The sequence below is a fragment of the Myotis lucifugus genome, unplaced genomic scaffold, assembly GCF_000147115.1.
Source record: "Myotis lucifugus unplaced genomic scaffold, Myoluc2.0 scaffold_63, whole genome shotgun sequence".
In the NCBI taxonomy this organism is placed as follows: Eukaryota; Metazoa; Chordata; class Mammalia; order Chiroptera; family Vespertilionidae; genus Myotis; species Myotis lucifugus.
The window spans coordinates 1,632,823-1,660,170 of record NW_005871111.1 but is presented as its reverse complement, the minus strand read 5'-3'; the positions used below and the strand labels follow the sequence as shown (position 1 = coordinate 1,660,170).

The window sequence follows — 27,348 nt, the reverse complement described above, 5'->3', positions numbered from 1 at the left end:
AGTTCAAGATCATGGCACCAGCAGATTTGGTGTCTGACCCTCTCCCAGGTTACAGACTTCTCTCTCGCTATGTCCTCATATGGTGGAAGGCAAACAGATTCCCCGGGGCCTCTTTTATAAAAGCACTAATCCTATTCCCAAGACCTCTTCCCCTCATGACCTTTGCCTCACCTCCTAATACCATTACCTTGGGCATTAGATTTTCAACATAAGAGTGTAGTGGACACAAATATTCAGACCAAAGCAGATAGTGAGTATAAAATTAATATGCTAAAATTTTTGAGCTTAGAGTGTTCATTTTTCTCTCTTCTTTGTCTGCCTAAGTCCATTTCTTTGATTACTTTTCCACATGTGTTGTGGAATTCACAAAGCAGTCAGAACATATTGTTTTATTTCTGCATTTGTATAATGTTCTTTCTGCTTGCCGTTTTCTAGGGAAGCTGTTTTTTAGTGTTTTCCTGATTCTTTTTGTTTAAACCATATATATATTTTTAAATATATTTTTATTGATTTCAGAGGAAGGAGAGAGAGAGATAGAAACATCAATGATGACAGAGAATCATTGATCGGCTGCCTCCTGCATGCCCCCTACTGGGGATGGGCCACCAACCTGGTCAAATGCCCTTGACTGGAATGGAACATGGGACCCTTCAGTCCACAGGCCGGCGCTCTATCCACTGAGCCAAACCAGCTAGGGCTAAACCATATTTTTGTCATGTTTCTTTACAGAAGTCTTTCTGGATATTAAGTTTGAACAATGCATTATTTTCTTTTTTAATTTAATTCTAACTATGCTGTATTTTCTCTTTAATTTGTAAAATGTAAACTCATGAACTTTTCTCTTTAATGGTAGTAATAAAGATTCAGAGACTTAAACATCTAAGAACTTCAGTAAGTTAGCATTTAGTATGTCCTTGTATTTTTGCTTTGATTTTGTGTATTGTTTTGTCTATTTAGATGTAATATATAATTTCTATATGTTTATTGCTACTAAAATAAATCTCAACTTTACCCACAAATCATCTATAGTTCTTTTTAAATTTTTTATTTTTATTAAATAATACTTTTGTTTATATTGGATAGTCAAGTAAATGACTTGATTGGCATCAGATGTTTTATTTCTAATGCGTGATTCCATCCAGAGTTTCATTGAAGAGTTCATTTATTTTCTGCATCAAAATTTAAAATTTTTTGAAACTTTAGGGGGGAAAAGTACATTTATCCTTTAACATTTTGAATAATGCTACATGAAGCAGCCCTAAATGCAAGCCCACATAGCACCACCTAGTGTCTATTCCATGCAGAATAAAACACTTTCCTGTGTTTGCTGTTATCTCTGGAAGCTAAATATTTCTGCTTTCAGTGGCATCTTGATAAAATGTGTATAGGAATGGTCAACAAAATGTAGGGTAAAACAAAACATTAATATGTAAAATATTGTCTTTTCCCTTATTCTCTTATAATTTTCAATTCAGGCAAATACTGAAAAATGGTTCCAAGTTTTGTTTCGTTTTTCTATGAATCTTTAAGTCTTTTTTTGAATTGTGGATCTATTGTTTTGTTTTGTTTCTTTTTAACATAAATATAATTTCTTATACTATTTTGCATTAGGTCAAGAGCAGAGATTGAACATGAAGCACTGATTGATGGAAATCTGGCTACTGAAGCAAACCTAATCATTTTGGATACACTAGAGATTGTTGTCCAGGTAAGAACACAAAGAAGAGGAATTTAAAGTATAGATTTGGTTCCCTCGCTGGTTTTGCTCAATGGATAGAGTGTCAGCCTGTGGACTGAAGGGTCCTGGGTTCGATTCCGGTCAAGGGCACTTGCCGGGTGCAGGCTCGATCTCCAGTAGGGGGCGTGCAGGAGGCAGCTGATCAAAGATTCTCATCATTGATGTTTCTATCTCCTCCCTTCCTCTCTGAAATCAATAAAAATATATTTAAAAGAAAAAAAAAGTATAGATTTGGTAAATTGGGGTTAGGGGAAAAGTATTTATTGAGCCATATAATTACATTTAAAATATAAGTAGTTCCTAAAAGTTACATCCTGGCTCTCCCTGCCCACTTCATTTAAATCCTGCCCATTCTGTTTTTCCCTTTTTTCTTTTATCCAAATCCCGGTAAGCTCCTTTTTTTTTTAAGTCCTCCTAGATCAGTGATGGCGAACCTTTTGAGCTCGGCGTGTCAGCATTTTGAAAAACCCTAACTTAACTCTGGTGCCTTGTCACATATAGAAATTTTTTTATCTTTGCAACCATAGTAAAACAAAGATTTATATTTTTGATATTTATTTTATATATTTAAATGCCATTTAACAAAGAAAAATCAACCAAAAAAATGAGTTCGCGTGTCACCTCTGACACGCGTGTCATAGGTTCACCATCACTATCCTAGATCTTATATTATTATTTTCCTATTTTAAAAACAATATTTGTTTGTGTATACATATTCAGTCTCCTTAACCAAATTGCAAGTACATCTCTTTTTTATTTATCTATCTTTAAATTGCAGACAGTTTCTGTAACAGAATCCAAAGAGAGCATCCTTGGTGGGGTGCTAAAAGTGCTACTACATAGTATGGCTTGTAACCAAAGTGCAGTTTATCTACAACACTGTTTTGCTACACAGAGGGCCCTGGTTTCAAAGGTAGGTTAATTTTGTTCCTTCAGTCTTATTCGACTTTATTAACATTGTCTAAAATCATTTGACATGTTCATTGGTTTTTAATGTATTTATATTTAAAGTTTTTATAGAAGCCCAAGACCCTTGATTCTTCTTTGTCTCTCTTTTATTATTTGCCTTTTGGAATTCTTATTTGGATCACCTTTAACCAGTTTTTGGCTTAAAAAAATAGTTTTGATGTGGAGAAAGGCCTAAAATTAATAGCTAATTTTAAATTTGGGGCTTTCCTTATTTCTTGTTCTGCCTGTTCCTTATTAACTTGATAAATCAAGAATTCAGTGAATAAGTAGTTCAGTCCATTCAATTTAAATTAACTTAAAATATGGTGAATGGAAAATAAAGTACATTTGTTTGTTCAATGACTTCAAATATTTATTTTCTACATTCGTTTCCTCCGAAAAATTTGTATATTCTTAAATCTCAAAGGTAGCTATTTCTTTTTTTTTTATAGTATTACAGATATCTCCCATTCGCCCCATCCTTACTTCCCTCCTCTCAGCTCCTCCCTAACACTCCCAGATCTTCACCACCCTATTGCCCATGTCCATGGGCTATACGTATAAGTATATAAGTTCTTTGGTTTATCTCTTCTCGTCTCCTCAACCCCACATCGAGGTATGTCAGTCTGTTCCTCCAGGTCTTATTTTTTGGTCAATTCTTTTTGTTCATTAGATTCCACAAATATGTGAGATCATATTCAAAGGTAGCTATTTCATTTTATACATCTTATAACATGGAATACAGAGCTGTTGATGAAACTTAACCAGTGAAAATAACTTATAGTACTATTTTGTAATAATAAAAACATATTACAGAATTATACATGTTTGTTACTATACCAAGTGTTTTATGGACATTATCTGATATAAGATAGTCATACAACCCCATGTAGATAATATTATTAGGCTCATTTTATGGATGAGAAAACTTGTCCAAGGTCACACTGCTACCAGTGCCATAGTTAGTATTCAAACCCAGTCTGTCTGACTCTGGTCCACATTATTAACCACTAGAGGCCCAGTGCATGAAATCCATGCATGGGTAGGGTCCTGCCAGCCGGGGCCTTCCTTCGTTCCACGCTACCCCCTGGTGTTCAGCGCACGTCATAGCGAGCGATCGAACTGTTGGTCAGTCAAACTCATGAGGGGACACTTTGCATATTAGCCTTTATATATATAGATTAGCAAATATTGTCCCTTTACCATTCTTTTGATTCTTGGCTATACTAACAAATCTCTACTTCAGGCTACATAACTTCAATGTTGGTGTTGTTTTTTACAGTTCCCTGAACTCCTGTTTGAAGAAGAGACAGAACAGTGTGCTGATTTATGCCTCCGGCTTCTCCGACACTGTAGCAGTAGCATCAGTACGATACGGTCACATGCTAGTGCCTCCCTTTATCTACTGATGAGACAAAACTTTGAAATAGGGAATGTAAGTATTTTGTCTCTGGATTCATAATGGGATATAACTCCTGCAGCTGTCTATTTTATGGATTTGGGGAGAAGAATGGAATTATTTTACGTATTTTGAGCCTAATCCTAGACTATCTTGATATTTCTCATTCTGTGGATATCTTATAAAAATTCAAATCCTTAATTTTGTTTTCTATATTAAAAAATAACATAGAGCCCTAGTGGTTTGGCTCAGTGAATAGAGCGTTGGCCTGCAAACTGAAAGGTCCCGGGTTCGATTCCGGTCAAGGGCACATGCCCACGTTGTGGGCTTGATCCCCAGTGGGGGACTTGAAGGAGGCAGCCAATCCATGATTCTCTCTTATCATGGATGTTTCTATCTCTCTCTCCCTCTTCCTTCCTCTCTGAAATCAATAAAAATGTATTTAAAAAAAATAATAACATGCAGTAGTAAACTTTGAATATAAATCTATGTTGAGCCCTGACCGGTTTGGCTCAGTGGATAGAGCGTCGGCCTGTGGACTGAAAGGTCCCAGGTTCGATTCCAGTCAAGGGCATGTACCTTGGTTGTGGGCATGTCCCCAGTGGGGGGTGTGCAGAAGGCGGCTGATCGATGTTTCTCTCTCATCGATGTTTCTAACTCTCTATCCCTCTCCCTTCTTCTCTGTAAAAAATCAATAAAATATATTTTAAAATAAATAAATCTATGTTGAGCTGTTATAAATTTTAATTGTTATCATTAAGTAAAATGAAAGTTATATATATATATATGTATATATATATATATATATATATAGAGAGAGAGAGAGAGAGAGAGAGAGAGAGAGAGAGAGAGGTAATATGCAGATTAGGCCGGGACGCTGTAACAGGTCACCACCAGACAGGAGGAAGTTGCACGTGCAGGTGAGGCCCAGAGCGGAGATGGAGACAGAGATGGGGGCCTGCCTGAGCCGGTGCAGTGGCTCGGGTGGCCCCGTTGTGGGCACAGGCAGGGGGGTCGGGGGACGCTGCAAGTGTCAGGCGTGGGTCCCAGCCCCCTGTGGCAGCCCGCGGAGCACCTCCTCGTGCGATTTCAGTCACACTCTGGGCCTCTAGTAATAAAGAAAATTAAATGTTTAAATATCTTTGCTTGATATTTTATGATTATATGCCAGACTTTGAGGAATTCCATTTTTTCATTTAAGTATTTATTTGATAATACATTCATGTGTTTTATTTTTTATTTTAGTTTTTTGTGTGTGGTTTTTTGTTGTTGTTGTTGTTTTTTTAGTCAGATGTTTAATTCACTCAGGTAAGTATTTAAAAATTAAATTTTAGAATTTTTCTTTGAGCACTGTTTTTGGTATCTTATTGGGTCTGATATGTAGTATTTTCTTTTAATCCAAACAGTTGATAGTCCTTTTTATTTTAAAGTTTTTTAAATGTTTTTTTTTAAATATTGATTTTAGAGAGAGAAAGAGAGGGGAGCAGGGAGAGAGAGAAAGAGAAACATTTATGTTATTTAAACATTCATTGGTTGATTCTCATATGGGCCCTGACCTGGGATCAAACCCACAACCTAGGCATTTTAGAACGATGCTCTAACCAGCTAAGCTACCTAGGTAGGGCTTGTTTTTAAAATTCTTGGTTTTTGTTGTTGTTGTTTTAAATAATGTATTTATTGGTTTGAGAGAGAGAGAGAGAGATAGAAACATGGATCCGCTGCCTTCTGCGCCCCCTACTGGGGGTTAAGCCTGCAACCTGGGCATGTGCCCTGACCAGAATTGAACCAGCAACCTCTTTGTGCATGGGATGATGCTCAATCCACTGAGCCACACTGGTCAGACATGTTTAAGTTTTGATGTTAGTTTTATTGCAGTGTGATCATACAGTATATATCTCTTTTGTACCGTGTGTGTTTGTGTGTGCATATATGCAATGTTTTTGTAAGTGTTACACAAGCATTTAAAAAGAAGGGGTATTTCTTATTTTTAGAACATTGAGTTAAACAAACAAAAATACCTTATTAATTACATTATTCTGTTTTTCTATATCCTTGTTTATTTTTGGTCCATTTGCTGGACTGACAAATGATTTTAAGCCTACAAATTGTGTATTTTTCTCCTTTAGCTCTTATTGGGTGAATTGATATTCATAACTATTACATCCTTTTTATGAATTATTATTCCCTTCAGAATTGAATAGGCTTTATTTTAAGCTTATTTTGGTCTAAATTCTACCTTGTATTAAGATACCTCTGATTTCTTTTTAATTTGAATCCTACTGTTCATTTTTTGTGCTTTATCTTCCCTGTACCTCTTATGTGTTCTTTAGTTACCTTTGTTTCTTTATTTTTACTTTTAAGAATCTATTTTAGGTGTGCCTCTCATATACAAGATAGAATTTTTCTATGTAATACACTCTCTAAGTTGAAGTAAATTTTTTCATATTTGCTATTATAACAAATATGTCCTTGAATTCTGTTGTATTATGTTTTTATGCCTCCCCTTCTTTAAAAAAATTTGTTGGTTGTTTTTACCTTGCACTATCTGCTTAGTTCACTTTATGTTTTGGGTATAATGTTTATTATATTCAGGAAAGTTTATATTGCTCTAACAATTACCTTTATCTAGTTATGTAATATCTTCAGTCATCTATTTTGTTAGATTATGAATTCTTAGTGGGGGTAATATTGCTACCAAGCAAGTACAAATTGGTTCTTGGGAAAGAAAAAAAAATCTTAACTATCACAATGGTTTGTAGCCTTACAAAGCACAACCCTACCATTAGCATTTCACTCTTTAGTACAGTTGATCCTTGAACATCATAGATGTTAGGGCCACTGATCTCTGCACATTCAAAAATTCACGTATAACTTTAACTCCTCCCAAAACTTAACTACTACAGCCTACTGTTAAACGGAAGCCTTACCAATAACATAAACAGTTTTATTAACACATATTTTGTATGTTATGTGTGTTATATGCTATATTCTTATAATAAAGTAAACTAGGGAAAAGAAAATGTTATTAAAATCACAAGGAAAAGAAAATACATTCGCAGTATTTACTGAAAACAAGTAATGTATGAGTTCAAACTTTTGTTGTTCAAAAGTCAACTGTAGTTATTTCTCTCATTGGGTTTTATTGAGCAGCACTGGCATTAAGTTCATAGAAGATAAAGAACAAAATATATGCAAAATTGGTGCTGCAAGACAATGGAGGATATATGGCTGTGATTTGGAGGGACTTTCAGTCAGTTGCGGGATCCTAATATCATATGGCAAGAGGTGGTCTATATGTGACTGTTGGCTTTCATTGGTTTCTTTATGGATGTTGTTTATGTTTGATTCTCAGTGCTTCTGTGTGTGAGTTGGGCTTCGAAATTTTTTTAAACTTTATTATTGAATTCAAGAAAGTTATTCAACTTTATCATTAATTATGTCAAGTGCCAAAAGGAAAAATGTCAAACATAGCTGAATGAATATCAAGCAGCTAAATACTATTCTGTAGCTATTTTCTCAAGAAAGTTCTTGGGAAATTTTCCCAAGTTCTTGATTATTCAAAGTTGTTTCTACTTTTAAGACAGCAAGGATGGTTATGAAATTTTTGCCTCAGACTTTGAATAATAAAAAGGGTAAGAAAGCAAAACTTAAAACATAAAGAATACTTAATAGGATAAAAAAGGTACTTGATTATCATTTTATTCTGGCATTAAATATTGTTGTAGAGCCATCTGAATATAGCCTGATATTTTCTTCCCTTTACATAAATTTTTCCCTCTCAGCTGCTCAAGTGATCTTTTTCTTTTTTTTTTTTAAATATATTTTTTTTGACTTCTGAGAGGAAGGCAGAGAGAGAGAGATCAATGATGCGAATCATTGATTGGCTGCCTCTTGCACGCCCCCTACTGGGGATTGAGCCCGCAACCCAGGCATGTGCCCTTGACCGGAATCGAACCCAGGACCCTTCAGTCCACAGGCCAACGCTCTATCCACCGAGCCAAACCAGCTGGGGCAGTGATCTTTTTCTTTATATTTGAAATTAAATCCCTTTTGTAGAATATGTCATGGTGTTGACTGATTTTTGTTAATTTTCTCAGGCACATGTCTACTTTTAATTAACTTAGTTCAGAAAGTTTTCTTGAGTGCAGAACTGAATATTTGTTTTTTTCCAGGGTTTGGATTTTTTTTTTCTGCTTGCTACCAGTTATACATATGTTGGATCTGTTTTTGCTTTACCTTTTACCTATCATTTTCTCTTTCCTTATTTAACACTTTATTTTTGTTAAAATATATTTTTATTGATTTCAGAGAGGAAGGGAAAGGGAGTGAGAGATAGAAACATCAATAATGAGAATCACTGATCGGCTGACTCCTGCACCCCCCGTACTGGAGATAGAGCCTACAACCCAGGCATGTGCCCTGACCAGGGATCGAACTGTGACCTCCTGGTTCATAGGTCAACGCTCAACCATTGAGCCACGCCGCTGGGCTCCTTTTTTTTTTTTTAACACTTTTTGAATTTCTATTCATTTTTGGTGCTTTTCTCTCCCCTATACATACTTTTATGTTCTTTACATCTTTCTTTTACCAATTTTATCTTTTGTGTTTCTATTTCTTTTTCAAGTAGTGTCGACTCTCATGTGAGCTCCTGTTTCATCATCACTTTCTGATTCTTGCTATCTTTCCTTAAATTTTTATTTCTGTCTTTTCCTTTGTAAAGTTAATGACTTCACACATTTTTTTATAATGTAAGGCAAAATATTTCATTAGAACTTTCATCTGTTTCATGACAGCATTTTTATAATAAGTGTTCTTTATCTGGTGAGTTTCACTGATCTTCTTTACCATTTTATTACTCAGTATAGAATAAGCTGGGTTTTCTTGGCCCAGGTATTTGTAGGAAAATTCTTCAAGAATGTATTTCTCATGGAACTTTGCTATTATACATACATACATACATCTTATCTAACTTTCTAAGTTTCTGGTCAATCTGTTTCTGTCCACTCCTCACAAATTTTTACTCTTTTACTTTTCAGGACAGATAGTTTTATCACTTCAAAATTAGTCTTTTATTTAAAAGAAGTATTTTTTCCTATTATTTCTGGCATCTGTACCTTAGGATAAGTAGGTGAATAGAGCTTTTTAAATCATTAGAATGGCCTGGAGATAATAGAAGGAGACAGGGAAAGAGAAAAAGATACTTTTTAGCACTGCTTGATGATTATGGCTGGAAGAAAGAGTAATAAGAGAGAAAGTTGTCATTGAAAAGGCCTAGAGTAAGGTTTCATAGGACAGATATTTGTTTTGTTTGTTATTGTAGTCTCAGTTCCCACCATGTAGTTTGACACATTTACTGAGTTGATACTTGAGTTTTATCCTTAAAGCTATGCTCAGCAATTGGAGCTTTTTAAGGAGAGATGTGTTTAGATTTGCATTTGACAAAAAATTTTCTGAAGCTATTTAGAAGATAGACTTGGGGGATAAGAGAAAAGGCAAAAAGATCAGTTAGGAAGTTATTATAGTAATTCAAGCAAGAAATGGTAAGGGTATAAACTAAAGCAATGGCATTGGGAATGGAGAAAGAACAGATTGGAACAGATTAGGGAATTGTGAATTGGATTTATAGTATGAGTAATAAGGGAAGAATGATTTCTAGATTTTTGGCTTGAATGAGTACATGAATAGTAGCACCATTCATTTAATCAATAGGAAGAGAACGTATTTTAGTGTTAAAATTGCGGTACCCATGAGACACATCCAGATAGAGCCATCTAGTAAAATATAATAGCCTGGAACGCTAGAGAAAAATATGAGCTATGAAGACATAGGCATGTATCTATCTATGTTAGTCAAAAGCAAAGAAATGGATGAGACTATTTAGAGTATGACAAGTAAAAAGGTTTCTTGCCAGGCTGGCGTGGCTCCGTGGTTGAGTGTCGACCTATGAACCAGGAGGTCACAGTTCTATTCCCGGTCAGGGCACGTGGAGGCTCAATCCCCAGTGGGGGGCATGCAGGAGGCAGCCGATCAATGATTCTCTCTCATCATTAATGCTTCTATCTCTCTCTTCCTCTCTGAAATCAATTAAAAAATATTTTTTTTAAAGTTTCTTGACAGAATCTTTGGTATCAAAAGAGTGGATAAAAAATAGGAAAATCAGGATAAAGTGTTACCACTGAAGATAAGCTAGGAAATTTTAAATAATACATTTACATATACAAAGATGTCAAATAGAATTTTGACAAAAATATCTTCAATTTGAAAATTACTATGTTATTATTGATAACCTCTTAAAAATAGTTTCATAGTGGGGAATGGTGAAACAAATAAATTTACACTAAAAATGGAAGAATATGAACTCTCTTATAGGCATTATTCTAAAGATTCTACTTTTAAGTTACTTTATGAATGATTTTTGTTAAATTATTTATGTCATAATAATGGACTTAATGAAATGGGCCAGAGTTTAAAGACCATATCTACCATTTAAGAATTTTGTGATGGCCCTAGGTGATTTGGTTCCGTGGATAGACTATCAGCCTCCGGTCGCGGCACTGGAGGTTCCAGATTCAATTCCAGTCAAAGGTCCGTACCTTGGTTGCAGGCTTGATCCCCTGCCCTGGTCAGGGCATGTGCGGGAGGCAACCAATCCACGTGTTTCTCTCACATTGATGTATCTCTCTCTCTCCCCATCCCTTATACTCTTTCTAAAAGTCAATGGAAAAATATCCTCGGTTGAGGATTAACAAATTTTATTTTTTTTAAATTTTATTTATTTATTTTTTTAATATATTTTATTGATTTTTTTTACAGAGAGGAAGGGAGAGGGATAGAGAGTTAGAAACATCAATGAGAGAGAAACACCAATCAGCTGCCTCCTGCACACCCCCTACTGGGGATGTGCCCGCAACCAAGGTACATGCCCTTCACCGGAATCAAACCTGGAACCTTTCAGTCCGCAGGCTGATGCTCTATCCACTGAGCCAAACCAGTTAGGGCAAGGATTAACAAATTAAAAAAAAAAAAGAATTTTGTGATGGTTGGTTAAGCTCTTTAGTCTGTAAAAATTGTGTTATTATTAATAACATTGTATATAATAAAAGCCTAATATGCTAAGTGTCTGGTCGTCTGGTGACCGGTCGACTGTTCAACCAATCTAAGTTTAATATGCTAATGATATGCTAAGGCTGCTTAATCGCTCTCTATGACATGCACTGACCACCAGGGGGCAGATGGTCTGACTGGTAGGTTAGCTTGCTGCTGGGGTCTGGCCAATTGGGACTGAGCGAGATGTGCCGGACATCCCTGGAGCTCTCCCGTGGTCCTTTTCCGGCTGGCCAACCTCCCGTGTCCCTCTACGGCCGACCCCAATCGGGACTGGGCAAGATGAGGCCAGACACACCCTGGAGCCCTCCCCAGCCCGATCGTGCACCACAAGGGTCCCTCAGCCTGGCGTGCACCCTCTCACAATCCAGGACCCCTCAGGGGATGTCGGAGAGCCAGTTTCAGCCCGATCCCACAAGCCACTCCCCTCAAGAGGCTCCCCCCTCCCACTCCCTCGTGCCACTCCTCGAGTGGGGCCAGGATGAGCGGGAGCAGCAGGTAGGAGCTGCAGGCAGTGTTGGATTGCGGGTTTCAGCCCTATCCCCACAGGCCACCCAGAGGGGCCCCACCTGTGCACAAATTCGTGCACTGGGCCTTTAGTATTTCATAATAGGTCAATGTTAAGTCTAGGCACAATTTCTAATTTAACTGTAAAACATGGCACTTTTTAAAACCCTGTTCTGTAGCATATTGTTCACAGCAAAATTGTAAGTTTTATGTTCTTTTTAAAATAAGATTTTAATATGCATATCTCATTACTTTTTAAAAGTATTTTGCTTAGAGTGGTATTTTTTTTCACTAACTAACCTTTTCTTTTAGACTGTTCCTTTAAGCTCTCCTATATTAAATGGTAACCTGACAATTTCTCTGTTACAGAACTTTGCCAGGGTTAAAATGCAGGTAACCATGTCACTATCTTCCTTGGTGGGTACATCTCAGAATTTTAATGAAGAATTCTTAAGACGTTCTTTGAAGACGATCTTGACCTATGCTGAAGAAGATCTGGAATTGAGAGAAACAACCTTTCCTGACCAGGTCAGAAATGCCACTTTCTAGATCATTAATTGAAAAAGGATTGTAAATAGGCACTTTTCCAAACTGTTAAGTCAATCTTTGTTTTTTACTGGAGGAACCTGTATTTTTCTTTCAATCCACATATCATATGCCATAGACAGGGATGAATTTTTTATTTCAATAAGCTACTCTTCCTTCTTGGATTAAATAAAGAAGGGTTTAATTCTGTGTATTTGTCACAGAAAGAACAGTAGACAGGCAGTATGGGCAACCAAAAAGTTTTATGATGAAACGTTATTTCCACTTATTATTGAAATAGTAATTTGCCTTAAAAACTAGAGTTTTCTACAAACTACCTTTTGGGAGAATCAGAAATATAGGAGAGAATTATATTTTGTATTCTTTTTTATATCTATTCTATCCCTATATTTTATTTCTACTTATAGTTCTACTTGTTTCCAAGTGAAAGAACTGAAAAAAACAAACAGTCTGCTGAGGAATTTGTGGAAAGTTTAGTACCCTTACCCCACCATACTCCAGCAATTCCACTCTTAACTATATCAATTATTTGTTTTGAAATCTTCAGATACTCTTCGGAAATATCTTCTAAACTAATTTAGTAATTGTGAATGAATGGCAATTGAAGAATGTTTTTCATATAATTCTCTGCTGCAGGTCCAAGATTTGGTTTTCAATCTTCATATGATCCTTTCTGATACTGTTAAAATGAAGGAACACCAGGAGGATCCTGAAATGTTGATTGATCTAATGTACAGGTACCATTTGTTTGATTCACTTATAATAGCTTATATCATGGGCTTAAATTAGTAAGACACAGGAAACATTAGATAAAAAAATACAAATATTAAGTGATTTCCTAATGGTAGATTGAAAAGTAAAAATACACTTTTTTAGGCTGCTTTTTTACATCCCTTGTGTACCCCTTCTTTTAAGAACTATGCATAATTGTTCAGTATATTTATTGATTATCAAAAAACGAGAGCGTTTTAAAAAATAATCAGAACATATTTAACACCTTGGCGTCTTGGGCCCTAGACTTCCTAAGAAGGCTCAAGAACCCTATTTTAAATGTAAAAATCAATCCTTTAGTAATATTTATCATAACAATTTTCCTGACTATAAATATGGTTATGCTATAGATCAGGAGTCCTCAAACTACGGCCCGCGGGCCACATGCAAATACAAATATTGTATTTGTTCCCGATTTGTTTTTTTACTTCAAAATAAGATATGTGCAGTGTGCATAGGAATTTGTTCATAGTTTTTTTTTAAACTATAGTCCGGCCCTCCAACGGTCTGAGGGACAGTGAACTGGCCCCCTGTTTAAAAAGTTTGAGGACCCCTGCTATAGATTATGTCTAGGGGCACATTTTGAGAATTTTGTAATTCCTATTATATGTTGAAAGATGTAAGTAAAACTTGAGGCTTTTTCTTTGCCACATGACCCTCTCTTTTCACAGTTTTGGAGTTCTTTAAAGAGCATAAAAAAGACAAATATATTTATAAGTCTTTTTTTCTTGAATATAAAACGTCTTTATGTTTTTTCATAATGAACATATAAATTCTCATAGTTTTCCCTTATTGTTTTAATAGCCAGATTTCAATATGGCATGTCTATTTTTAGTTTCCTCCCCCCCTCAAAAAAAAAACTGATGTTGCCCATTCCATGGGCCCACAGCTATTTTCTCTAAGCATACACAAAGACATTTCCATTCCCCTAAAAAACTTGTCTTAATTGGTTGGGTTTTTTGTACCTTAATTTCCCTCATAGGGAAATTTGTAGGTAAACACTACCAGGAAAAAGCAATCTAAACTCCCTTTCAGCTTAGGAAGCAAATGCTAATTGGGGAGAATTTCTGTTCTGTTTAGAATTGCCAAGGGCTACCAGACCTCTCCGGACCTGCGACTGACCTGGTTGCAGAACATGGCTGGCAAGCACTCGGAGCGCAGCAATCACGCTGAGGCTGCGCAGTGCCTGGTCCACTCAGCAGCACTGGTTGCGGAGTATCTGAGCATGCTGGAGGACCGCAAATATCTCCCTGTGGGGTGTGTAACATTTCAGGTAGGAATCCGCCAGACTTACATTAAATCGAGGTATGCCCTTTTTTGGTTGTAATTTTTCTCCCTGGTGTTTAGATGAATTCGTCTGGAAGGGAAAGCATAACGATGGAAGGTATGCGAGTACTTCTTGCTAATTCTCTCCACATGGTCTTACCTCTGCATTACCAGTGCGTGTATGTTTTTTCTCTTTGCCTAAAGTACTATGGACTTTATGTCATCTATAGAATACACTCAAAATACTGAGAATCAAAATTCAGTAGAAACTCTTCCTTGGCTTTTACTGAACACACCAGATAACCAACATTCTCCATCCTCTGTATAAAATATGCTAATACCTCGCTCAGAAGTGGTAGTTTACTAGGGTTACATACCTCTGATTCACTAGTTGAATTCTTTGCTTACAAAGAGTCAGTTATGTGTTACTTTTCTTAAAAACCTGTTATGCCAGGTTTGGAAAATGTCTAATTTTGCTTAAATATTATATGCTCTGATGAAATCCAAATGCAAAAAGAAAGTAAGTTATTGTTTCTTTGAAAACTAGGTCGAATGATTTGCAAAGACTTGATAAAAGTGAGTCTCCAGAACAGTTGAGTTAATTTTGGACGCGATGGATAGAAAAGATTTTAGGAAAAGCTCCTAAAAATCTAAAATAATTTTATAAACTTTTTAAGTTCAAATTTTTACTCTACTTTATAAAAACTGAAAATATTAAATAATGGTTGCATTATGGGTATTTAGTCAAGAGTACATACATGGAACTCTGATCTCGAGGCCCATACACAAAGAAAAGGTCTTAGACTTACTTGAAAAATTGACAAATGAGTGTATATCTACTGTCAGTGTTTACATTAAAATAAAATATTTAAGGTATATATTTATCATTTCTTTTGTAGAACTAATGATTGATCCCAATCTTAGGGAGTAAAGGTTTTTTTTTTATTATACCTGAGTTTTTTATTAACTCAATGTATGTTGGGCAAATCAAAGAGACCATATGGTTTTTTGTACCTTAATTTCCATCATAGGGAATTTTGACAAGATCAATTAAATACTATTTAAATCTCCTTAGATGTCCTATGTCATATTAATATTTTTCTTAGCCCATGATTTTAAAAAAAATTTCTCACAACTTTTTATTGATAGAAAAGTTTTCTTGTCATCTTGTCATTTTACTGTCATCTCCAAAATTACAAAAAGATTTTGGAGATTTGTCTTTTCTCTGTGCATAGACTACCCATAACATTTTTTTTTTATTGATTTCAGAGAGGAAAGGAGAGGGAGAGATAGAAACATCAATGATGACAGAGAATCATTGATCGGCTGCCTCCTGCACCCTTCTTGCCCCTCTACTGGGGATCAAGCTTACAACCCAGGCATGTGCCCTGACCAGGAATCCAACCATAACCTCCTGGTTCATAGGTCAGTGCTCAACCACTGAGCCACACTAGCCAGGCTGACCACCCCCTTTTTTATTTTAACCTAAGCTGATCACTATATTTTATCTTAAATTACTTCTTCATATACATCTTCTATGCTAAGAAATTAATTCCATTTCACAAACCTTTTCGATTTTTTTTCTCCCTAGAATATTTCATCTAATGTTTTAGAAGAGTCTGCAGTCTCAGATGACGTTGTATCTCCCGATGAAGAAGGCATCTGCTCTGGAAAGTACTTCACTGAGTCAGGACTTGTGGGATTGCTGGAGCAAGCAGCTGCTTCTTTCTCTATGGTGAGTGACTCATGCTCATTCTCTTTCCCCAGTTACATACCTCTGGATTATTAGTGATGTGTATATTTATTCTCTCTGCTTATGATCCTGCTTTTCCTTTACAATAGTTTTCTCTGAGTACCTTAAGAACTATCTAGGAATAAATCTTCTTCATCAATTTATTATTGCTTACTCTCCTTTTAATCTTAATAATCTGCCACTTTTAGTGTTTTTTATTTGCTTGTTTATGCACCAACCCTTAATCTACAACAGATTTTTATTATTGTTTATAAAACTTTCACCATCAAACAGAACAGAATTTTATTAAAAAAACAGAACAGAAGAAAACAAGGACTCTAAACAATTTCAGTTCCTGCTTGGGTAGACTGGCATGGCCTGTGTATTAGATGAAAGGGAGAATCTGTTTGAGTGTGTTGAGTATCACCCTGGTACTCAGGAAGATCATCGTTTCTCATCTCATTGGTAGCCCTATTGGTAGGTGTTAGTGGCCTGGAGCTCACATATCAGGAATTTCATGAAATACATTCTAGATCCCTGTGTGACCTACTCTACCATGCTTTAACCCCAATCCTGTCCCTCCACATCTGTATGTGAAAAATTTCAGTATTCATGTGGCTCTAGGATGGGAGAGAGGAGAGATAGCTAGCTGAATCCCCTTCTTTAACCAGGGTGATAGGGTCACCTACTTCCTGTGACTTTTCTGCTGAGTGTTTAGTGTCCCAGCACCAAGGTTTAGGAGGCAGTGGGGTACATGTTAGCGTAAGATGGTAGCTTGAGTTAATATGCAATGCTGCCCCAACTTCCCCATTGCACCACGATTAGAAATTGGTCATTTCTTCTCTTGACCTTAGCCCTACCTTGCAATACATTGGTTAAGGGTATAGATTTAGAAGGCAAACAGCCAGAATTCAAGTCCTGGCTCTGCCACCTTAGTAATTAAATCACTTTAGGCACTAATTACTCAACCTATTGGTACCTTACATTTCTTATCCATAAAATGCATCTAGTAATAGTACCTACCTCATAGGAATGTTGTCAGTATTAAATGAGTTAATATATGTAATGTGGCTCCAGATTAGTAATAATGTGTGCTGAACCATTGAGCCACACTAGCCGGTTGACTATCCTCATCTGCATTGTATTGGCACTTAGAACCAGGTAATCTGAATATAATGATTCTTAGCCCAGCCAGTGTGGCTCAGTTGGTTAGAGCATCCTTGTGTTTTGGGTTTGATCCCTGGTCTGTTTTGGGTTTGATCCCTGGTCAGGACTCATATGGAAGGCAACTGATCAATATCTCTCTCTCTCTCTCTCTCTCTCTTTCTCTCTCTCTCTTTCTCTCTCTTTCTCTCCCCCCCTCCTCTTCCTCCTCTTCCTCCTCCTCCTCCTCCTCCTCCTCCTCCTCCTCTCCCCCTCTCCCCCCCATCCTCTCCAGCCTTTCCTTCCTCTCTAAGCATGTCCTCGGGTAAGGATTTAGAAGAAGAATAATTTAAATAAATAAATATAATTCTTAGACTCTAAGGATGTTAGGTGTTGGTCCACTTTAAAATTTTTTGTCTTTGAGAACCTTGACAGTCCTGATTTCCCTGGATTTCTGCTCCACGAGTTTCAATATAATTGATCTGAACTAGCAGGGGGAAAAGGTTTTTTGCTATTAATGGAATATTTTGACAAATATACACTGTGTATTAGTGTGTGTGTGTGCTTGTAATTTTAATAATTCACAGTAGTGAATTCAAATTGTGGCCTAATTACAGAATTTCTTTTGCAATAAATAGCATGTAATTATGAATTTCATTTTTTCCCATTAATCTATTTAATCTTAATTAAAATAATTACTGAGGCATTTTAGTTACACTAAATATATTTCATTGTTATAGCTACGTGACTGCTTAAACATACTCCTGTGAACTGACTAGAAAATAAGAACCATATGTTTATTTCCTTGGGAAAATATGTTTGCTGATTTGTGAGGCAATGGGAACTCAATGGCTCTTGGAAAACCTCTCTTTCCTCACTACAGCTACCAACCCATGATTAAGGACAAGAGAATGGAAGAGTAGTACAAACACATTTCGTCACTCACTCTGAGTATAACCAGAGTAACCCTTGGCCAACCACTGACCAACTAGCCACTAGTGGAATAAAATCTGAAAATTTGATGACTCAGGACCTTCTCATGTTTTGTTATAAATCAGTTGTTTTTCCATAGGCAATTTCCTGTGCCAGTTTAATATTTTGGAAAAGTTAAATAATTTTAGTTTCGTTGGAGGCCACAGGTTATCTGATATCTATGTATCTGTGACCAATGTAATAATTGGATTTCTTTTATTTCTCTGCTCAGAATTAGTTTCTGCAAAAGTTTATCTGCAGATAGAAGTACTCAAACATATACATATTTACCTTAGCGAAGTAAGGTAATAATTATAATTAATAATTCTACCTACCTATCCTGGGTAGGTAGAAGCAGAAAATCCAATTCAGATTATATAGAAGTATAAATATGCATATGTATGTTAAATGCACACACATATATTTGTGTATATCTATCTAGAGAAGATAATACATTGTGAAAAATTCTTCTAAGTTTTAGTAAAATTAAAATTAGTATTGTTTGTTTTTATGTCCTATTGAAAAAGCTTCAGTTGGTATTGTTTTAGCAGAAATTCATAAAGTGTAAATATTTACTTTCTTGTTGATATAAAAGAAAGCAATATCTTATTCTTATAGGCTGGCATGTATGAAGCAGTTAATGAGGTGTACAAAGTACTTATTCCTATTCATGAAGCTAATCGAGATGCAAAGAAACTATCCACAATTCATGGTAAACTTCAAGAAGCATTCAGCAAAATTGTTCATCAGGTAATGATTGCAATTTCTAGCTTCAGTATAAATGGAGAAACTGTCTAAAAGCATTAGTGTTGCATTGTATTGATGTCAAACTGGATCCCATGGAATGACCATTTTAATCAGGTTACAAATGAACGGTGTCAAAATGATGGTTCAGTACCAAAACAAGGCTCATTAACAAAAAATTAAATTTATCCAAAGTAGATTAATATCATCATAAGTTTCCCACACAGCTTGTCTTTTTTTTTTTATCACTTTTTTAAAATGATTTCTAGTTGCCAAATTTTTTTTAATTGTGTGTTATTTTCTGTTTCATAGTGTGAGTTATAATTATGAATCTGATTTTTAAATTGATTTCTATTTCTAGGCTGCCAAAAAAGTTTTTTAAGTTAATTTTTTATTAAATGATAAGAAAATTTAATAAACCCCTAATATTTTGTGATTTCAACTAGACTTCACTGTTTATCCTAGATCAGTGATGGCGAACCTTTTGAGCTCGGCGTGTCAGCATTTTGAAAAACCCTAACTTAACTCTGGTGTCGTGTCACATATAGAAATTTTTTGATATTTGCAACCATAGTGAAACAAAGACTTATATTTTTGATATTTATTTTATATATTTAAATCAACCAAAAAAATGAGTTCGCGTGTCACCTCTGACACGCGTGTCATAGATTCGCCATCACTGTCCTAGATGTTTCCATTCAATCATTCTTTGATATATTTCTAATATAAAAATAATGAATAAAATGGTTGTCTTATGTGTATTCAATTATAATAGTATAACTTCAATACTTGTTTATAGTTCATGGAATCCACAAATCACAAAAATTAAAATTAAAATAAACTTAGTTTACAATTAAACTATTAGCAATTGATGTCCCTGAAACTAAATCCTTGGCTCCATTTAAATACTCCGAAATACCCTATTGAGCCTTCTCCTCCTCCACTTTACTGTTCCCTTTCCTGTGCTACCCATGCTGTTATCTGCTACTGCCATCATCTAAGAAGGAAGTGGAATCTGAATATCCACTTCTGTATTCAGTACTACTTCTTTATTGTCTATCAGCTTGACTTCTTCTTTCTTGCCATGGACTAAGATGAAATGATATAATCTAAAAACTTTAACAGTCTTAAAATAAGGCTGCTGTACTGTTATGCCAGAATTTTATTGTTGTCTGCTAAAATACTGAAATTGCAAAAGATTTACTAGGATTCATAAGTGGGTGGGGGGGGGGTGGTTATAATTAATTATACATATACTGTCAAAGGAGCCTTATCCCAGCTTCTAGAGCTGTAAACTGCAAATTACACAGGTCAGGTCTGGAACATCTAGAGCTAGTAGATTCCAAGAAACTTTCATCCATTTGTACCAAAGGCATTTGGGCAAAATTGCAATTTCTGTTCCAATTTACCCCAGGTAGTTCAGCTGAGTTTAGTGAGAGATCTAATTTAGACAGACAAATGGAACAGCAGTAGGCTTTCTTTCCCCCAAAATATGTACTTTCACTTTTAAAGTTTTTAAAAGGTAAAATTTTAGCTATTAGGTTTTGAACAAGCAATTTATAAAATTATCAGAGGTCTTAAAAGTGAAAGAATGGTGTTTAAAAAATATCCTAGTGTCTTCTATCAGTGGAGAAGAATTTATGGTATATGGTGCCTTTCTTTATACTACTGAACTTCCTTTGGCCTTTTTTTGTTCTTTTTAAACAATTTTTTTATGACCTGCCCTTTTTTACTTTTTATTATACAGAGTACTGGCTGGGAGGTAGGTAATGTTTTAGTTAGTTAAAGACACTAATAGATTGATTTGATCAGATTTCTTATGCCAATGCTTTGCCCACATGTGCTAGCTGTGGGCATTCTGTTGCTATCTGCTGTCAACTGAATTCATTAACCAAAGAAATTTTGTTAAAATACTGTAAGTTGTTTTTTTTTAATTTATTATTAAGAGGTGTAGGCAGTGCATGGAAATCCATATTACACTAATGAGATTCTTTGGTAAATGAGCCACTTTGTCATCACTTTAGTTTGTTTTTATCCCTTGAAGCATTTTCTTTCATCAACATTTACACACAGATTTCTTTTTTTAACCATATTGTTTCACCTCATTTTACAGAGGTCGATTTATGTGTTATTGCTCAGAGGTGTAAATAGAAAATACTGTATTTCATCTGATCTAAGATGCCATCAATTGTAAGACATCCCATTAATTTACATGCATTTAAGAAAGAAAAAAGAAACCTGTGTATTAAACCACAATATCCTATCAGGTGAAAGATTAATGCCAACTACAGAGATATTAAAATGTATGCAAAAACAATTATGCATCTTAGAATTGATGAAAGAATGTGTTAATTTGATCTTGAGTCACTTCACCTTGAGTATAAGCACTCCTGAAGAAAGAAATTCACTTTTGTTTTTTCAGTTTTGTTGGGGGGAAAGATTAAAGAGATTGAGAGAACTTGAAATTTAATTTGACCTCATATTCTGACAGTGTTTGATAATTAATGTTTAATGAAAACGACATGTGCAGCCTTTTATGTAGTAAGTGGTTAGGCTCATGAAAGTTATATATAAATCAAATCTTAAAATGCCAGAAAGAAATTGATTGCCATTATTTTAAATTTTTATGTAAAGGAAAGAATTCTATAAAATGCGTTTCAATTTATTTTGATGAGGTAAAGCAAAGTATTCATAAATCGGATTTATTTAAAGCTAGGTGTACTTGTAAAGTTGTCTGCTTTGCCTTCTCACTTCGTAGTCACGTTCATGTTGACTAAAGAGCTTAGGCTTTCTGTTTGATTTCAGTATTGCAGTCCTTGTTTTGGGATCCAAATAGAAAACCTTGGGAATAAATGTTACTACTGTATTTTCTTCCATTTCTGAATTGGTTCCCAACTTTTTTTTTTGTACTTTTGCATCTACCTTAATTCTCTAGATGAAATGTGTATGACCTTATTAATATTTAGTATAGAATTCCTCATTTCTGTGGCTCAATTAAGACATATATAGACTTGCCATGGTTATCTATGAGTGATAACATTCCTTATGGATTTCCTATCGTGAAGTGGAATTAGCTGAAAAGTAAGCATAAAAGATATATGGAAACCTCTGAGCAGTTTATTACTAGTCAGCTTGATGCTAAATCGACCCCTGAAAGGTATAATTTTCACTGGTTATGACATTAATATCATTCTGTCATCATGTTTATTGCATGGTAAAAGTCACACAGGCTTTATTTTCTTGTTTATATCTTGTCACTACCTTTCACTGGATCTTTAGCTTTGTAGCTTCTAAAATTGTTGCACGCTTGTTTTTTGCTTTTTTCCTTGTAAAACTTAAATGGATGCTTGCATTTTAAAAAAATGTGTTTGCTACCATTTGCTGCTTATTTGTTTTGAAATTTCCTTAATTAAAATGCCTTCTGTTTTCTCTTCTCTCTTGCCCCTGGTTGCTGACCCTACTCCCTACTTTTACTATTGTCTATTGTGGTAAGTTCCTATCATGTGAATATTTTTCTTTTTTACTCAGAAAACTTCGGTAATTTCATTTTTTTCTAAACAACTGTGTTTTCCAGCTAATTTCCTAGTATTCTCAACTCTCGCTGGGTTGAAATTCCGTGAGGATAATTTATACATTGTGGAATGACTCTGACTTAGAGGAAAAGCCTTGTGCACTTATATATTTGCAATGTGTTTCATTTTTCCTTATTCTCCTTGATTTGGTATAAATTGTTTGAGTTGGTGAAGCTTTTGGGGGATGTGTGTGCGGGTTTATGTATGTATGTAAATGGTAACTCTAAAACTTGACACTTATTAGTAAAGTATTTACCATGCAAAATAACCAGTCACAAACCCTTTATGAATCATGGTGACTGTTAATCTGCTCTCCAGTTTCAGTACCTCGATGGCTGTTTACTCTCCACTTTTATTTTTTCTTTTCCCACGTCCATATTTTTAAAATAATAGGAAATACGATGTGCTTTAATCATTTCTTATTATTGCATTTTAAATTATTTTTATTAAAGAGAAATGTTGAATTTCTGTTTGGAAATTTTTATAACCGCCTCATATTTTGTATGTGTATTTCATTTTAAAAAGATATCTTTACCAAATAGTGATCAATTTATATTCAAAAATAGACAATTTGTATTCATAGTAGAGAATAGTTGTAAGATAGAGAAAGACAAAACATAGGAAGAGAAGTACCAAGTAATTTCTCAATGATATTCTCAAAAATTCTCAGGGAAAACATAAGAGAAGTGTCAAATGGTATATATACTTATGTCCCAGTTTTTGTATACCAGTATATAGAGTATGGGAATTATATAGCTTAATTAAGAACTTGGACCAAGGTGTCAAATATATTGGGATTTTACTCCCAACTCCACCACAGTATGGTCTCCGAATGTGATCTTGGGCAAGTTATTTTTCCTTCTCTTAACATAAAGGGGGAAATAATGGTACCTCACTCAAAATTGAGATAAAAATTGACATACTGCATGTAAAGTGGATAGCCAGTGTCTAGCACATATTAAGTACTCAAAAATGTTGGGGATTATTGTTTTTGTTGTACTATATTTATTATCATTATTTTTACTATTACTTGAAATCTTAAGACAATCCTATATAATAAAGAGCTAATATGCAAATGGTCATCACGCCGTCATGCTGTAATGGCTCAGATGCTCAACACTGGAGAGAGAGGAATGGGGATCAGCCAGGCACAAATGAGCTCGCAAGAGAGGAAAGGGTACCCGCCAGGCACAAATGAGCTTGCGAGAGAGGAATGGGGACCAGCCAGGCTGCGGCCCGGGAGAGGGACAAGCTGCCTGCTCTGCAGTCCCGGGTGCCAGCAGCTGCGCCTGCGCCTGTGGCCCGGCCCGGGAGAGGGACAAGACGCATGCCCCGCGGTCCCAGGCGCCAGTGGCTGCACCTGCGCCTGCAGCCCGGGAAAGGGACAATCCGCACACCCCACGGTCTCCGCAGTCCCGGGCGCCAGTGGCTGTGCCTGTAGCCTGGGAGAGGGACAAGCCGCCCACCCATGGTCCCCTGCAGCTACAGCCAGCCCGGGTCAAGCCAGCTCGGGTCCTGGGTTGCGTGTGACCAGCCAGAAGGAGAGAATCCCGGGTCCCTGGTGCCTGCAACCAGCCAGAGGAGGGAATCCTGGGTCCTAGGTCCCAAGTGCGGGGCGAGGCAGAGGCAGTTAGGGGCGATCAGGCCAGCAGGGGAGCAATTAGGGGTGATCAGGCCGGGAGGGGAGCAGTTAGGGGCGATCAGGCAAGCAGGCAGAGGTAGTCAGGGGCAATCAGGCAGGTAGGCAGAGGGGTTAGAGGCCATCAGGCAGGCAGGCAGGCAGGCGAGTGGTTAGGAGCCAGCGGTCCTGGATTGCGAGAGGCAGTTGGACATCCCCCGAGGTGTCCCAGATTGGAGAGGGTGCAGGCCGGGCTGAGGGACCTCCTACCCCCTCCCCCCATGCATGAATTTCATGCACCGGGCCTCTAGTTTGGTTAATAAAATCTAAGAGGTGTTATGTCCCCAAGTTGAGACCTGTGACTAAACAAACTGATAAAAGTGTGTAAATGTTCTCTCTCTTTTTTTTCAGTATGTTACTTTTTTTTAATGTTACCTTTTTTTAAAAAGTTTTTTTAAAATTGATTTTTAGAGAGAGAGAAAAGGAGAGGGAGAGAGAGAAACATCAATGTGAGAGCATAACATTGATTGGCTGCCTCCTGCACACCTCCTAGTCGGGATTGAAGCTGAAATCTGGGCATGTGCTCTGACTGGTAATCGAACCGGCAATCTTTTGATGCATGGGATGATGCCCAACCAACCGAGCCACACTGGCCAGGGCAATGTGTTCTCTTAAGAGGAATAGATCTAATAGAAGGGAACTACCACTGTGTGAAATACTGGTATGCCTTTATGGAAATCAGTTAACTTGAAGGAAATATAAGGGAAAACAATTGAGTGAGGATAAAAGAAGTTATAGAAGTGATGTCATTGTAGAAATATATAACTAGCCCAACAGAATGTTTCTTATGAAATACAGATTTAAGATATATTTCTCATAAGAAATTTCAACCATTAGAGAAATGGATAGATGAGTAGATGGATTTCCTTGTCTGGGATAGTTTCATCACCCACAAGATTGTGCAACTCAATAAGTAGAACTGCTAAGGAAGAATAAGTTGAAGTATGTGGGAAGTTCCAAAAGAGTTCATAACAATAAAGGAAGATTATGTTAGGAAATCATAGGCTAGGTTAAAGAAAAGCGGATTTTTAGTTTTCAAATTCAAAGGAAAACAGTTATCATTCTGTGGTCCAAAACTCTGAAGAGAAAATAAAGATGGAAGTGACGTTTTTCCTGAAGATAAAGCTATGTGTTAATGTTTTCATGAGCCTGATAGCGTCAGTGGTTTGACACTGGAGAACTCTAAGTTGAAAATAAATTTACTCATGGGGGTTGGGCGGGGGACATATGTAATACTTTCAACAGTAAAGATTTATTTTTTTAAAAAAGAAAGAAAATAAATTTACTCAGACTCTTAATTTTCCTGCCTCTGCTGCTCCCTCCTTCATTTTAGTGTACACACATTCATTTTTAATTCCAGCCACTCCATATAGTTACCTCTTAACTCTGCATCAGTCATAGGACCACCTTCCTGTTCTCGGAACGCATTAGGTAGGCTCCTGCCCTTGGGCCTTTGCACTGGCTCTTTCCTCTGCCTGGAATCCACTTCCCCCAGAGATCCACATGAATAACTCACTTTCTTCATGTCTTTGCTCAGATGTCACCTTCTTGAGGAGACCTATCCTGACCACCCTCTTTGTCTCTTTTGTTCATTGATTTAGTTTATTGACACATAGGAGGCACTCAAATATGTGAATGAATGGTTTCCCTTACAGACATTCTGTTTCAAGATTTTCCCTTTTCCCTCTTTCTCTGCTGGCATATCCTTTCCCCCTTCCACATCCAGTGTTCATTCTCAAATTGTAGAACCCTGTCTGTGTGTTATCGTTTTTGTGACCTGGCTCCAATAGGGTTAATATTTCTCAGTACAACTTTTTAGCACATAACCCTTCGTATTGTAATTATTTGAATACATCTTTTACTCTCTTGAGGAGCCAAATCTTATTTGTATGTTCCTGTTACTGATGAATAGTGGCTAACATCATAAGCACTCAATGTCTTTCCTTGAACTGAATGTTATTATGGAAAGTAAATAAAGAGTTTTAAATGGTTGCTCAATTTTAAAGTGCGTTAATAAAATTCAAGTCCAGATCCAGGGAGGCAGTCAGCCTCACTGATCAGATCAGTTTATGAGGTACCACACTTTAAAAGATGGCACTGAAAAAAAACACACAAATAAAATGCATACAGGATAGTGATTACTCTCATATGGAAAGTATAGCTAAAGGAAATAAATGTTAATAGCTGTCTTCAAATATTTAAAAGGCCATGATATTGAAGATTTGAAATAGTATCTTTTTTAAAAAATATATTTTATTGATTTTTTACAGAGAGGAAGGGAGAGGGATAGAGAGTTAGAAACATCAATGAGAGAGAAACATCGATCAGTTGCCTCCTGCACACCCCCTACTGGGGATGTGCCCGCAACCAAGGTACATGCCCTTGACCGGAATCGAACCTGGGACCCTTCAGTCCTCAAGCCGAGGCTCTATCCACTGAGCCAAATTGATCAGGGCTTGAAATAGTATCTTAAATTCGAAACCTCTGAGAGGAGTACAGCCAGAATAACAATATTTTAATATTTGTGGGAATTTTCGTGTATATAATATTTTTGAAAAATAATCACAAATCATTCATTTTTTTAAAATAATTTTTATTTTCCATGCAGTGTTTTCTTTGTTCTTTAATTATGTCAAAATTTGCTATTATTCCATTAGCATGTTGATAGTTTTTATCAGAATTTTGGTTGAATACATTTAATCTACCTAGAAAGATTTCCTTTGCTTTGGAAATTAGTTAATTTTTATGTCTGTTAAATTTTGAAATGAAATAACTTGTGAAAAAATTTTAAATTAGAAACCTCACATTTATTTGGCTCCAAAGACTTTAAAAAAAAACACACACAAAAAAAAAACTTTAAATCTTGACAAAAATGTGGGTATTTTAACATGTACTTTTTTAAAAATTATAAAACTGTATAAATTAAGGATCAGACTTTTCCATTTTGCTTGATTATCTGTGACAAAGGTGTGGACGGAGTCGGCGAAGAAGGAAGGACATGGAGGCTGCGTTCAGTTGATCAGCAGCCTAGTCAGGACCTCTAGCCAGGATCTCCAGCCAAAGTTCTGGTCGGAGTTCTGGTTAGGAACTGATCAGGATCTGATGTTTATTGTCTTGTTACATCCGTATTTATACCAGCCGATTTTAATCCTGTCAATTTCTATTACAAAGGTTAGGCGTTTCTTATCTCCATTCCAGGGAGTAAAGATTATGTAGCTTAACTACCCG

At 36.2% G+C, this 27,348-nt stretch overlaps 1 protein-coding gene across 5 annotated transcripts in view; it reads left to right on the top strand.

Annotated features, from left to right (window-relative positions):
- The window catches only part of DOCK7 (dedicator of cytokinesis 7), a 163,422-nt gene that overhangs the window by 121,681 nt on the left and 14,393 nt on the right, over positions 1 to 27,348 (top strand). For all 5 annotated transcript variants that reach the window (XM_023754662.1, XM_023754661.1, XM_023754665.1 and 2 more), the window contains 8 exons: positions 1,612 to 1,708; positions 2,517 to 2,651; positions 3,969 to 4,121; positions 12,066 to 12,224; positions 12,879 to 12,979; positions 14,094 to 14,286; positions 15,871 to 16,014; positions 18,745 to 18,876. In XM_023754662.1, coding sequence (XP_023610430.1) covers positions 1,612 to 1,708; positions 2,517 to 2,651; positions 3,969 to 4,121; positions 12,066 to 12,224; positions 12,879 to 12,979; positions 14,094 to 14,286; positions 15,871 to 16,014; positions 18,745 to 18,876 — 1,114 coding nt within the window. The remainder of the gene's footprint in view (positions 1 to 1,611; positions 1,709 to 2,516; positions 2,652 to 3,968; positions 4,122 to 12,065; positions 12,225 to 12,878; positions 12,980 to 14,093; positions 14,287 to 15,870; positions 16,015 to 18,744; positions 18,877 to 27,348) is intronic.